Raw genomic sequence first — 14974 nt, 5'->3', positions numbered from 1 at the left:
AAAATTGAAATGGTTGTGGAACCAGAAGGAAAATCCGACAGAAAAACTTTTCTATAATTTGTTCAAGCTGAAGCTTCTCATATTTTATTTAAAAAGTACAAAATGGAGTCATAGAGTCACCAAAAAATAATAGTGTGTTTTGACCGTTGAGTAATGAGGCTGATTTTTTCACGAGATTTAAGAGTCACATAGAGTACAAGACTAAAAATATGTGTCTTTTCCTCAGCCAGGAGCAACAGAGTGAGACCAGCCAAGAAGAGTGAGTCATATGACCACAGTTTGACACAGTTGCCAATGCTGTTTTCCATTTCATGTGTCCTCTGGAAGGGTGAAAGTGGAAAAGCAGACCCAGTTGTGAAGTTTAGCTTTTTCACATTCTGCCAGCTACCCTATGATGGCGTTATATGTTGTATTAGGACTAGAAATGGGACTTTAGTTCTAATACCTAAATTTCCCCTCTATCCAAGTTCTTAAAATGTGTTGAAAATAGAGAGCATTGTGAAGTTAATTTCTCCTTATGTCACTGGACAGTCTAACTTGGTATTTTGTTCTCTCAATGACTTTAATTAAAATTATACTAACACAACAATGTAAAGCAATTATACTCCAATAAAGATGTAAAAAAATATATATATATAGTATTCACAGGAAAAAAAGAAATTCGGAGTTAAAAAGAATACCATGAAAGGGCAGTGCTTTTATAGAAACAATTTAAACTGGACTGACTGTCCACCATCTCAGTATACTTGCTAAGGAAGCTAAGGGCTCATTTAATTTTCGTGTTAGCTTTGCTTCAAAAACCAACAGCCACATTCCCAGGACATGGTCAGCCCTTAATCAAATAAAATGTTTATTGATTTTCCACTTGGTCCTTCCACTCAGCTGCTAAGTACATAGACGGTTCTGAAGAAATCAGACTTTCATTGAACGTATGTGTCATATCAATGCACCACTGCTAACTTGAAGAAACTTAGAGTAACGCCTAAGATTTATTGAGTGTTTATAAATGGGGCCAGAAGCTTTGCATGAATTACCTCATGTAATCTTCAGGACAGTTCTGAGTATTATAAGCAATTTTAATTTGCAGATAAGGACACAGGCTTAGGAAAGTTATGAAACTTGTCTCAGATCAGTCAAAGGGATACACAGCTGTATGTTTGCATCTGCTGAGTAATATCTGGGGTTTCTGGGACTCCAGTGCCAGAAAGATCCTGAAAAATGCAGACTTGGATGATAGGGATGGAAAAGAAGGTGTGCTAAAATCAGGTCCCAGAGGCTCAGTCCTAATCTTGCCTTCCTGACCAGGGACAATCTTGACCAGGCCTGTCTGATCACACTTCAAGGAATATGGCTCGTGGCAGGTTCTCAGAGCAAACTTAACTCTACACAAGCCAGGGACAGGTGTGGGGAGAGGGGACTGAGAAATGGAAGACGTGGGAACGCTGTCCAGACGGGGGAAAGAGAGGCGGTGGGCCTCCAGGCAGGTACCCCTTTGCAGCCCACACAGGCGCCAGACACTGACATGAAAAAGCAGCGAGCTCCGGGAGAGGCCCTCCTGCGCCGCCCGAACGCTAGGCCAAGGTTTATCCCTGACCTTGGTATGTATAGACAGATACCCGCGATAGCTTAAAGCCGAGGAGCTGCGGCGGCAAAGGCGCGCAACACGACGGTCTGGAATACGCCCGACGCGAGGAAGCATCCGAGCGCGGCCGGAACGGCACTTTACCCGCGATCCGCCCCGGCCGCCGGCCCCTCCCAGCATCTCTTCTCCGTCAGCCGGAGCCCGGCCCCGGAGGTCCCAGGACGTCACAGAAGCGCGTTCGAGCCTGCAGCCCGCCCCCTGCGCGCCTTCTTTTTCCTCCCGTTCGGTGACGCGGAGGCCCGGGCCGCGCCTGCTGACACACTCACACGCTCGCTTCGGCCCGGCCTGCGACTACCCCCCAGCCCAACCATGGCGGCACTCACACGCCTCTCCTCCCGCCTGCGGTTCTGCCCCTCCGCCCGCCGCCCCGGGGGCGCCTGGTCCAAGGTAAAAGTGCGGGTGAAGAGCAAGGCCGCGTGTCGAACGAGTGCGGACGAAACCCCGAGTGGTGCCAGCGTTTTCTCCTCTGCCCGTACCCACCCGCTCCAGTCCGGGAGCCGGCATCCAGGGCCCCGAGACGCGACGACGCCTTCCTTGCCTGGCCGCTCTGCCGCATGGCCTCCTTGGCTTGGTTCTGCACCTGCTTTCCCGATGGGGCGAAACGAGGCAAAGAAGCGCGCAGAGAGGCTGAGGGGCAGGAGGACGCCTGGCAGCGCCGCCGCGCCCTTCGGGGCTCGCTCGCGTCCTTCCCGGCTCGCTCGCGTCCTTCCCGGCACGCGTCTCCGCTTCCTTGGCAGCCTTCTGGGAAGGGGCTCTGGCGGCCTAAACGGGACGAGGAGGGTTCGCTTGTTTAAAGGGGGCAAGGGGCGACGGCTGTAGCTGGTAGGTTTGCGCTCCGATTTGGGGATCTCGGGGCAGGGGCGCCTCTAGAGGCCCGGAACCCAGCGCTGGGCTAGCCAGGGGTCGGCTTGAGTTCACCGCCAAGGGGATGGGACGCTGCGCCCCACCTCCCGGATAGGGCTGCGCCGCACCTCTGCGGTGGGACAGGGAACCCGGACTGGAGCCCTTGCCTGGGCGTTTTTTACCTCCCCACGCGGAGGAGCCTGTAGAGGATAGGCGGTGGCTAGAGCGCGGGCTTTGGGCACCGGCGCCCCTTCTTCCAAGGCTCCTCCGGATTTCCGATTTCAAAGCCTTTTGCAAACCTTGTTCCGCCTTCACTGCAAACATGTTACGAGTGGTAGTATCTTGAGGCATTCGCGCCGCGATTGTTGGCTGATGTGTGGTCTTTTTTTGCCCCATGCTCTGTCCCCGCCTGTAAGCCCACGTCCCGGTGCGGTTCCTATTCCGAGTCCTCGGATAGGACCAGAGCTCTGAGTCTTGGAGGGTGGCTTACCTTGGCTACGTCCATCACCACGGGAGCCTTCTCCTTGGAAGAGACAAGGAAAAGTGATGTTTTTACTTAGCGTTTTGAACAATAGTTCCGAGCTTAAAAGCGTGCCTTGCACACTTGAGTACTCACAGGGAACTCCTGCCCCGTCCCATTGCTCTCCCTTCTTCCCCACGTCCACTCTCTGAGAGCGGTGAACGCAGAGGGGCCACCAATCCCCGTAGGTAAGTGCTAGGATGATTTAGACCTGGACGGGTTTACTCATAAATGCTTCTTAGGAAGCATTTTGATAATTGCAGATAGCTTTGGATATGTAAAGCATTATTAAAAGGGAACTTGACCTTCAGTCAGATTGCTGTGGGCGCTGAAACTAATGCAAATCAGGACACAGCGATATCCTTGGGCCAAGGTCAGTATCATTCTTTCTTTTGACAGTTACTTATTTACCTAAGTGTAACTTACTCATTTTCTTCAGTATATTGTTAAACTATTCCCGAAACCCAGCAAACCTCTTCTTAGATGGCCGAGCTACAAATTACGGGGTTTTCTGTATCTCATCTCTCCTTTCAGGTTTATCATAGGTCCAACTCCAGCTTCCCTGTGTTCCTTCGGTGCTTGGCACTTAGGGCTCTTACTGCTTATTTAGCCCTTAAATCCTTACCTCCTGCTTGCGTTAACTGTGACACTTGTGTACTTGTTTAACTTTTTGAATGTGTGTACATTGTCTTCATAACCAGATGAAATTTGCAGAGACCATATTGTATGCCGTATTCTCTGTCTCTCTCAACATTACACACTACCCTGCATAGAATAGACATTCAACACGTTTCATAGGTGGATGAGAGAACGCTGTGGGAAACTTATGTGGTAACCTTGAGAATTTTTCTGCTAAACATACCCAACAGGTAAAATGAGATAGGTTTTTTTCTTTTTTATTTATGATAAACATGTCTTTCAAACTTGAGTTTGCATCAGAATTACCTGGAGGCTTTATTAAATAGATTGCTGTGTTCATCCCCAGAATTTCTGATTTAGTAAGTCCTGGCTGGAGCCCCGTACTCTGCATTAATAAGTTCCCAGTTGATAATGCTTCAGGTCTGAGGACTGCACTTTCAGAGCCATTGCCATTGACTTCGACTAAAATAGACTGTTGACTTAAAAAATATATATATATGCACAATGTGAGAGTTGCGAGTTAAAGTTTTATTTCGGGCAAAATGAGGACTGCAGCCCAGGAGACAGCATTTCAGATAACTCTGAAACTGCTCGGAGGAGTCCAGGGGAGGGGCCAGGATATTTAGAAGTTTTGCTACAAAGAGCAGGTAATTGGGAACGTCAAAAGATTGTTGTTAAATAAAGAAAACCAGATATCTCAAGTTAAGGAATTTAGCCCTTTTTTTCTCTGTATGGGAAGATGCTAGAGTCTGGGCTCACTGAAATCACTCCTTTGATATGCACCTATCTGGGGCCTGTATTTTTACATCCTGAGTTTCCTCAGGGCTCCCTGCAGGGAGTGGCGGCAATCTGATGGCTGCTAGAAGGTAGGTATTCTTTTCAGCCCTGAGTTTTTTCAGGGCTCATCAGCTCACATTGGAGGGCTTGCAATCGCTGGTGACGGTGACATTCTTTGTTTACTAATATGGCAGGAAATATTCAATTTCTCAACCTACTTATTCAGACTATCAAACTTTTAATTTCTAAGATTAAAAATATGTTTTTGTGTGTATGTGTGTGTTAAGACAGAATGAAATAACTCCTTGCTACTTGAGGGTAGGGAAGAGGAGAAAGCTGTAACTCAAGCCCCTTCCTTTCTATCCCCGCCTCTACTTACTTCCCCCGTGTTTGGGCAGTATGCCAGTGTATACCAAGCTCCTCATCTGACCTTGACCAAGGTTGAAATTTAGAAGGACGAAGGTCATTTGGGCAACCTATACCTTTGCAGGTCTCATTTGACTTTCAGTATAGTTCTCTTAAATTTTCTTTTGTATTAATTGACACTTTTTATGAAAGGAGTTTTTGGAGGAAGAAAAGAATGACAGTGCTCGTTTTTGCTGCTAAAAGGACCCCCTCGGGTTCTCTGTCTGGGAGACTGATAGGCCATGGATGTGAGTTTACAACCTCATGGATGTGAGTTTACAACCTCGTTGGGCTGGTTAAGGGACAGCATCTCAGGAGTCAGGTGTCATTCTCTCTACTCCCTCTCTTTTTAGGTTGACTATATAATGAGAATAAAGGAGAGAGGATGTTGAGTATGAGTGATTGATTACAACACAATCGACTTTATTATTTTTTCCTGTCCATATTGTAGACGAAGTGAAAAGAGGGAAACAGTTTAAAACTGACGGTGAATGCTCGCTAGATAGCCTGATTTGCAACAAATAGTACACTGGGGTAAGACTAACCATGCCTCTCTTGCAGATAACAGTTTGCTACTTTTCTCCAGCATCCATAAACTTCAGGCCCCTTAGGGGAATGAGTTTTTTGGTGTGCTGTTCTTTACTTGTCCTTTCAGGAGGCATTCTTTGACACCCAAGATTGGATCAGGGTCCAAATATGTAGTATTTGTAGTATTGAGAGCAACAGTTGCGTCTTAATCCTTACTATCGATACATTGAAATAAATAGTGCAGAACTTGGCACATAAATTTTGTCACAGTAAATATTTGTTGGTTGTGTTGCTATCAGAAATTGATGCTTGATGACACCGATATTGTGAATTTGAGTCCCAGTGTACAGGTTATCTACTTTCTTTCACTCTTCCGAGGGGCCGCAAATGACAGAGTTTTCCTTATATAATAAAAGATATTGGTCATAAGGGGATTCTGGTGATAATCTGTGGATAGAGTATGTCCATCCTACTCCTAAGATGAACTACTTACAGCCCAACTCTTTCAAAGATGAGCTAGTGAAATTGTATAGATAAAAATTGAATACATCGCTATACATGGAAAGGGAACGCATGTTTCCAAATGTTTATTCACTTAAAAATGTTTTTTAATGTTTTAGGAATGTGTTTGCTACTTTTCAACCAGCACACGTCGCCATACCAAATTTTATATGGATCCAGTGGAAGCGGTAAAAGACGTCCCTGATGGTGCAACAGTACTGGTTGGTGGTGAGTAATAGTATTGTTTTTCTTTTTATGGTAACAGCCTTATGTTTTTAGCAAAGCAGGGAAATTACAATGGCAAAGTATGTATATTAGAAATGCCAATTATTTTCTTGCTTAGTTAATAAATGCCAAATATTGGAAATGCCAATTATTTTATTACTTATTTATTCATTATCTTATTTTTATTTATTAATTACGTATTATCTATTTTTTATTAGTGTCCCCTTCCTGAAAGCTCAGCAAGGTTTACCTTTTCTTTCCTTTTGTGTTTCTTTTTCTATTATTTTGAAAAGCTGATGCCTTAAATGGTGGTATCTTATTAGTAGTTTTGAAAAATCCGTAGATTCTTGGGAATTCATTGATCTCATCAGCCCACAGCTAGTCACTCTTTTTGTTTCTCCTCATTTTATGAGTTTGAGAGCACATATGCCTCTATCTATTAGTGAGTCTCCCAAGGTCTTTGCTTCTCTTTGTTTAGAGTATCTTTTAGCACCACTGTCTCACACTCATAATTGCTTTACAATGGTGTGTTAGTTTCTGCTTTATAACAAAGTGAATCAGTTATACATGTACATATGTTCCCATATCTCTTGCCTCTTGTGTCTCCCTCCCTCCCACCCTCCCTATCCCACCCCTCTAGGTGGTCACAAACCACCTAGCTGATCTCCCTGTGTTATGCGGCTGCTTCCCACTAGCTATCTGTTTTACATTTGGTAGTGTATATATGTCCATGCCACTCTCTCACTTTGTCACAGCTTACCCGTCCCCCTCCCCATATCCTCAAGTCCATTCTCTAGTAGGTCTGTGTCTTTATTCCTGTTTTACCCCTAGGTTCTTCATGACATTTTTTTTTCTTAAATTCCATATATATGTGTTAGCATATGGTATTTGTCTTTCTCTTTCTGACTTACTTTGCTCTGTATGACAGACTCTAGGTCCATCCACCTCATTAAAGCTCGATTTCGTTTCTTTTTATGGCTGAGTAATATTCCATTGTATATATGTGATACAGCTTCTTTATCCATTCATCCAATGATGGACACTTAGGTTGTTTCCATCTCCTGGCTATTGTAAATAGAGCTGCAATGAACATTTTGGTACATGACTCTTTTTGAATTATGGCTTTCTCAGGGTATATGCCCAGTAGTGGGATTGCTGGGTCATATGGTAGTTCTATTTGTAATTTTTTAAGGAACCTCCATACTGTTCTCCATAGTGGCTGTACCAATTCACATTCCCACCAGCAGTGCAAGAGTGTTCCCTTTTCTCCACACCCTCTCCAGCATTTATTGTTTCTCGATTTTTTGATGGTGGCCATTCTGACTGGTGTGAGATGATATCTCATTGTAGTTTTGATTTGCATTTCTCTAATGATTAATGATGTTGAGAATTCTTTCATGTGTTTGTTGCCAGTCTGTATATCTTCTTTGGAGAAATGTCTATTTAGGTCTTCTGCCCATTTTGTTTTTTTGTTATTGAGCTGCATGAGCTGCTTGTAAATTTTGGAAATTAATCCTTTGTCAGTTGCTTCATTTGCAAATATTTTCTCCCATTCTGAGGGTTGTCTTTTGGTCTTGTTTATGGTTCCCTTTGCTGTGCAAAAGCTTTGAGGTTTCATTAGGTCCCATTTGTTTATTATTGTTTTTATTTCCATTTCTCTAGGAGGTGGGTCAAAAAGGATCTTGCTGTGATTTATGTCCTAGAGTGCTCTGCCTATGTTTTCCTCTAAAAGTTTGATAGTTTCTGGCCTTACATTTAGGTCTTTAATCCATTTTGAGCTTATTTTTGTGTATGGTATTAGGGAGTGATCTAATCTCATACTTTTATATGTACCTGTCCAGTTTTCCCAGCAGCACTTATTGAAGAGGCTGTCCTTTCTCCACTGTACATTCCTGCCTCCTTTATCAAAGATAAGGTGACCATATGTGCGTGGGTGTATCTCTGGGCTTTCTAGCCTGTTCCATTGATCTGTCTTTCTGTTTTTGTGCCAGTACCATACTGTCTTGATTACTGTAGCTTAGTCTGAAGTCAGGGAGCATGATTCCTCCAACTCCGTTTTTCTTTCTCAAGATTGCTTTGGCTATTCGGAGTCTTTTGTGTTTCCATACGAATTGTGAAATTTTTTGTTGTAGTTCTGTGAAAATTGCCAGTGGTAATTTGGTAGGGATTGCATTGAATCTGTAGATTGCTTTGGGTAGTAGAGACATTTTCACAATGTTGATTCTTCCAATCCAAGAACATGGTATATCTCTCCATCTATTTGTATCATCTTTAATTTCTTTCATCAGTGTCTTATAATTTTCTGCATACAGGTCTTTTGCCTCCGTACGTGGGTTTATTCCTAGATTTTTTTTTTTTTTTTTTTTGCGGTACACGGGCCTCTCACTGTCACAGCCCCTCCCATTGCAGAAGCACAGGCTCCATACGCACAGGGCCAACGGCCACGGCTCACGGGCCCAGCTGTTCTGTTGGCACACAGGATCCTCCCGGACCGGGGCACGAACCCGTGTCCCCTGCATCGGCAAGCGGACTCCCAACCACTGCGCCACCAGGGAAGCCCCTATTCCTAGATATTTTATTCTTTTTGTTGCAAGGGTAAATGGGAGTGTTTTCTTGATTTCACTTTCAGATTTTTCATCATTAGTGTATAGGAATGCCAGAGATATCTGTGCATTAATTTTGTATCCTGATACTTTACCAAATTCACTGATTAGCTCTAGTAGTTTTCTGGTAGCATCTTTAGGATTCTCTATGTATAGTATCATGTCATCTGCAAACAGTGACAGCTTTACTTCTTCTTTTCTGATTTGGATTCCTTTTATTTCCTTTTCTTCTCTGATTGCTGTGGCTAAAACTTCCAAAACTATGTGGAATAAGAGAGGTGAGAGTGGGCAACCTTGTCTCGTTCCTGATCTTAGTGGAAATGCTTTCAGTTTTTCACCATTGAGGACGATGTTGGCTGTACGTTTGTCATATAGGCCTTTATTATGTTGAGGAAAGTTCCCTCTATGCCTACTTTCTGCAAGGTTTTTATCATAAATGGGTGTTAAATTTTGTTGAAAGTTTTCTCTGCATCTATTGAGATGACCATAGGGTTTTTCTCCTTCAATTTGTTAATATGGTGTATCACGTTGATTGGTTTGCATATATTGAAGAATCCTTGCATTCCTGGAATAAACCCCACTTGATCATGGTGTATGATCCTTTTAATGTGCTGTTGGATTCTGTTTGCTAGTATTTTGTTGAGGATTTTTGTGTCTATGTTCATCAGTGATATAGGCCTGTAGTTTTCTTTCTTTGTGACATCCTTGTCTGGTTTTGGTATCAGGGTGATGGTGGCCTCGTAGAATGAGTTTGGGAGTGTTCCTCCCTCTGCTATATTTTGGAAGAGTTTGAGAAGGATAGGTGTTACCTCTTCTCTAAATGTTTGGTAGAATTCGCCTGTGAAGCCATCTGATCCTGGGCTTTTGTCTGTTGGAAGATTTTTACTCACAGTTTCAATTTCAGTGCTTGTGATTGGTCTGTTCATATTTTCTACTTCTTCCTGATTCAGTCTCGGAAGGTTATGCATTTCTAAGTATTTCTCCATTTCTTCCAGGTTGTCCATTTTATTGGCATAGAGTTGCTTGTAGTAATCTCTTATGATCCTTTGTATTTCTGCAGTGTCAATTGTTACTTCTCCTTTTTCATTTCAAATTCTATTGATTTGAGTCTTCTCCGTTTTTTTCTAGATGAGTCTGGCTAATGGTTTATCAATTTTGTTTATCTTCTCAAAGAACCAGCTTTTAGTTTTATTGATCTTTGCTATTGCTTCCTTCATTTCTTTTTCATTTATTTCTGATCTGATTTTTATTATTTCTTTCCCTCTGCTAACTTTGGGGTTTATTTGTTCTTCTTTCTCTAATTGCTTTATGTGCAAGGTTAGGTTGTTTATTCAAGATGTTTGCTGTTTCTTAAGGTAGGATTGTATTGCTATAAACTTCCCTCTTAGAACTGCTTTTGATGCATCCCATAGGTTTTGGGTAGTCATGCGTTCATTGTCATTTGTTTCTTGGTATTTTTTTATTTCCTTTTTGATTTCTTCAGTGATCACTTCGTTATTAAGTAGTGTATTGTTTAGCCTCCATGTGTTTGTATTTTTTACAGATCTTTTCCTGTAATTGATATCTAGTCTCATAGCGTTGTGGTCAGAAAAGATACTTGATACAGTTTCAATTTTCTTAAATTTACCAAGGCTTGATTTGTGACCCAAGATATGATCTATCCTGGAGAATGTTCCATGAGCACTTGAGAAAAATGTGTATTCTGTTGTTTTTGGATGGAATGTCCTATATATATCAAGTAAGTCCATCTTGTTTAATGTATCATCTAAAGCTTGTGTTTCCTTATTTAGTTTCATTTTGGATGATCTGTCCATGGGTGAAAGTGGGGTGTTAAAGTCCCCTACTATGAGTGTATTACTGTCGATTTCCCCTTTTATGGCTGTTAGTATTTGCCTTATGTATTGAAGTGCTCCTATGTTGGGTGCATAAATATTTACAATTCTTATATCTTCTTCTTGGATCGATCCCTTGATCATTATGTAGTGTCCTTCTTTGTCTCTTCTAATAGTCTTTATTTTAAAGTCTCTTTTGTCTGATATGAGATTTGCTACTCCAGCTTTCTTTTGGTTTCCATTTGCATGGAATATCTTTTTCCATCCCCTCACTTTCAGTCTGTACGTGTCCCTAGGTCTGAAGTGGGTCTTCTGTAGACAACATCTATACAGGTCTTGGTTTTGTATCCATTCAGCCAGTCTGTGTCTTTTGGTGGGAGCGTTTAATCCATTTACGTTTAAGGTAATTATTGATATGTATGTTCCCATTCCCATTTTCTTAATTATTTTGGGTTTGTTATTGTAGGTCTTTTCCTTCTCTTGTGTTTCTTGTCTAGAGAAGGTCCTTTAGCATTTGTTGAAAAGCTGGTTTGGTGGTGCTGAACTCTCTCAGCTTTTGCTTTTCTGTAAAGGTTTAATTTCTCCATCAAAACTGAATGAGATCCTTGCTGGGTAGAGTAATCTTGGTTGTAGGTTTTTCTCCTTCATCACTTTAAATATGTCCTGCCAGTCCCTTCTGTCTTGCAGAGTTTCTGCTGAAAGATCAGCAGTTAACCTTATGGAGATTTCCTTGTGTGTTATTTTTTGTTTTTCCCTTGCTGATTTTAATACGTTTTCTTTGTATTTAATTTTTGACAGTTTGATTAATATGTGTCTTGGCATGTTTCTCCTTGGATTTATCCTGTATGGGACTCTCTGTGCTTCCTGGACCTGATTAACTATTTCCTTTCCCATATTAGGGAAGTTTTCAACTATAATCTCTTCAAATATTTTCTCAGTCCCTTTCTTTTTCTCTTCTTCTTCTGGAACCCCTATAATTCGAATGTTGGTGCATTCATTGTTGTCCCAGCGGTCTCTGAGACTGTCCTCAGATCTTTTCATTCTTTTTTCTTTATTCTGTTCTGCAGTAGTTATTTCCACTATTTTATATTCCAGGTCACTTATCCATTCTTCTGCCTCAGTTATTCTGCTATTGATCCCTTCCAGAGTATTTTGAATTTCATTTATTGTGTTGTTCATCGTTGCTTGTTTCCTCTTTAGTTCTTCTAGGTCCTTGTTAAAAGTTTCTTGCATTTTGTCTATTCTCTTTCCAAGATTTTGGATCATCTTTACTATCATTATTCTGAATTCTTTTTCAGGTAGACTGCCTATTTCCTCTTCATTTGTTAGGTCTGATGGGTTTTTATGTCTCTCCTTCATCTGCTGTGTGTTTTTCTGTCTTCTCATTTTGCTTATCTTACCGTGTTTGGGGTCTCCTTTTTGCAGGCTGCAGGTTCGTAGTTCTCGTTGTTTTTGGTATCTGTCCCCAGTGTCTAAGGTTGGTTCAGTGTGTTGTGTAGGCTTCCTGTTGGAGGAGACTAGTGCCTGTGTTCTTGTGGATGAGGCTGGATCTTGTCTTTCTGGTGGGCAGGTCCACGTCTGGTCGTTTGTTTTGGGGTGTCTGTGGACTTATTATGATTTTGGGCCACCTCTCTGCTAATGGGTGGGGTTGTGTTCCTGTCTTGCTATTTGTTTGTTATAGGGTGTCCAGCACTGTAGCTTGCTGGTCGTTGAGTGAAGCTGGGTGTTGGTGTTGAGATGGAGATCTCTGGGAGATTTTCGCCATTTGATATTAGGTGGAGCTGGGAGGTGTCTTGTGGACCAGTGTCCTGAAGTTGGCTCTCCCACCTCAGAGGCACAGCACTGACTCCTGGCTGCAGCACCAAGAGCCTTTCATCCACATGGCTCAGAATAAAAGGGAGAAAAATTAGAAAGAAAGAAAGAGGCTAAAAGAAAATAAAGTAAGGTAAAATAAAATAAAGTTATTGAAATAAAAAAGTATTAGGAAAAATAAATTTTTTAAGTAAAAAAAAAAAAAAAACCAAAGAAAAACGGACTTATAGAACCTTAGGAGAAATGGTGAAAGCAAAGGTATACAGACAAAATCTCCCACAGGAGCAGACACTCACAAAAAGAGGAAAAGGGGAAAAAATAATAAATCTTGCTCTCAAAGTCCACCTCCGCAATTTGGGATGATTTCTTGTGTATTCAGGTATTCCTCAGATGCAGGGTACATCAAGTTGATTGTGGAGATTTAATCCACTGCTCCTGAGGCTGCTGGGAGAGATTTCCGTTTCTCTTCTTTGTTTGCAAAGCTCCCGCGGTTCAGCTTTGGATTTGGCCCCGCCTCTGCGTGTAGGTCGCCGGAGGGCTTCTGTTCTTCACTCAGATAGGATGGGGTTAAAGGAACCGCTGACTCGGGGGCTCTGGCTCACTCAGGCCCGGGGGAGAGAGGGCCACGGAGTGCGGGGCAAGCCTGCAGCGGCAGAGGCCGGTGTGACGTTGCACCAGTCTGAGGCGCGCCGTGCATTCTCGCGGGGAAGTTGTCCCTGGATCCTGGGACCCTGACAGTGGCGGGCTGCACAGGCTACCCGGAAGGGATGTGTGGATAGTGACCTGTGCTCGCACACAGGCTTCTTGGTGGTGGCAGCAGCAGCCTTAGCGTCTCATGCTCGTCTCTGGGGTCTGCTCTGTTAGCCGCAGTTCGCGCCCGTCTCTGGATCTCCTTTAAGCAGCTCTCTTAATCCCCTCTCCTCGAGCACCAGGAAACAAAGAGGGAAGAAAAAGTCTCTTGCCTCTTTGTCAGGCCCAGACTTTTTCCCAGACTCCCTCCCGTCTAGCCATGGTGCACTAACCCCTTCAAGCTGTGTTCACACTGATCCTACGGAAGCCCGAGCCTCAGCTCCCAGACCCGCCCGCCCCGGTGGTGCGCAGACAAGCCTCTCAGGCTGGTTAATGCTGGTTGGCACCGATCCTCTGTGCAGGAATCTCCCTGCTTTTCCCTCCGCAACCCTGTGGCTGTGCTCTCCTCCGCGGCCCTGAAGCTCCCCTCCTCCGCCACCCGCAGTCTCCGCCTGCGAAGGGGCTTCTAGTGTGTGGAAACCTTTCCTCCTTCACTGGTCCCTCCCACTGGTGCAGGGCCCGTCCCTATTCTTTGTCTCTGTTTTTTCTTTTTTGTTTTGCCCTACCCAGGTACATGGGGAGTTTCTTGCCTTTTGGGAGGTCTGAGGTCTTCTGCTAGCGTTCAGTAGGTGTTCTGTAGCAGTTGTTCCACGTGTAGAAGTATTTCTGATGTATCTGTGGGGCGGAAGGTGATCCCCGCGTCTTACTCTTCTGTCATCTTCCCCCTCTCTCTATCCTGATTCTTATATTGTACATTTCTTTGGATTTCTTGGCCTTGGTCACAAAAATCAAGGCTTATTTTTAAGCCTGCTCTTCATTCATTCATTCATTCAACTCAGCAGTCATTGGACTTTAGACCCAATACCATTTGAGGAATTGTGGAAGATGTAAGGAAATGAGTCATTGGCTTAGGCTTCTAGATCTGCAAAATCAACTCAGGCATATAAAAGAAACATGCTTGAAAAAGTGACTGTACAAAAGTTCAATTTTAAAGTGGGAAAATAATAGATATGTAGTTAAGTGCAAGAAGAACAACGTGTAGCCATATTAGCATGTTGCACTTGGCCTTATACTTATGAATCAAGACTTGACAGTGATGTCTGGTACTATATAACGATGTAAAACATTTGGATACAGCTGTATGACTATTTATTTTATCTTTTCTGAGGTTAATTTGTGCTTTTATTTGCCAGTAGACTTAACCAACGTGGCCTGCCAACTTTTTTGATCTAAAAGACACATTTTACATCACAATCCAACAAACACACACACATATAAAACATGTGTACATATATAAGTGAAACAGAAGTTTTGCCAAAAATGTCTGTCCTGAGTGTTAATTCTTTTTTTTTTTGAGACTTTTTTTTAAGCAGTTTTAGGTTTACAACAAAATGGACAGGAAGGTACAGAAATTCCCCATGACCCGCCTCCCCACACATGCATAGCTATTATCAAGAGTGGTAGCTTTTTTTTTTTCTTAAGCCAGGGATGAACTGCCTTGGCACATCATAATCAACAAGTTCACAGTTCATCTTAAGTTTCACTTTAACGAAGTGAATAGTGTTGCATGTTCTATGGGTTTGGACAAAAGTATAATGACATATATCCATCATTATAATGTCATACAAAGTATGTCACTGCTCATAAAAACTTATGTACTCTGTGTATTCATCTCCCCCCACCCCTCAAATTCCTGGCACCAGGAATTTGATCTTTTTATTGTGTATTTATTAAGTTGCTGAGATATGCCTGTGCATTTTGCTTAGTAGGTCTAATAATGTGTTGGTATATTTTCTTTTTTATTAAAAAGAATGACACATACATTCCCTAAAAGAACATTACCCTCTACACAAATTGT

General features: G+C 42.7%; 1 protein-coding gene across 1 annotated transcript in view; it reads left to right on the top strand.

Moving 5' to 3' along the window:
* Positions 1-1841: 1841 nt before the first annotated feature.
* The window catches only part of OXCT1 (3-oxoacid CoA-transferase 1), a 147072-nt gene continuing 133939 nt past the window's right edge, over positions 1842-14974 (top strand). The window contains exons 1-2 of the mRNA XM_030882026.2: positions 1842-2029; positions 5975-6083. Coding sequence (XP_030737886.1) covers positions 1952-2029; positions 5975-6083 — 187 coding nt within the window. The 5' untranslated portion in view covers positions 1842-1951. The remainder of the gene's footprint in view (positions 2030-5974; positions 6084-14974) is intronic.

Source organism: Globicephala melas, chromosome 3 (genome assembly GCF_963455315.2).
Source record: "Globicephala melas chromosome 3, mGloMel1.2, whole genome shotgun sequence".
In the NCBI taxonomy this organism is placed as follows: Eukaryota; Metazoa; Chordata; class Mammalia; order Artiodactyla; family Delphinidae; genus Globicephala; species Globicephala melas.
Note: the sequence above shows the minus strand (reverse complement) of the source record. Positions and strands in the feature narration are given on the sequence as shown.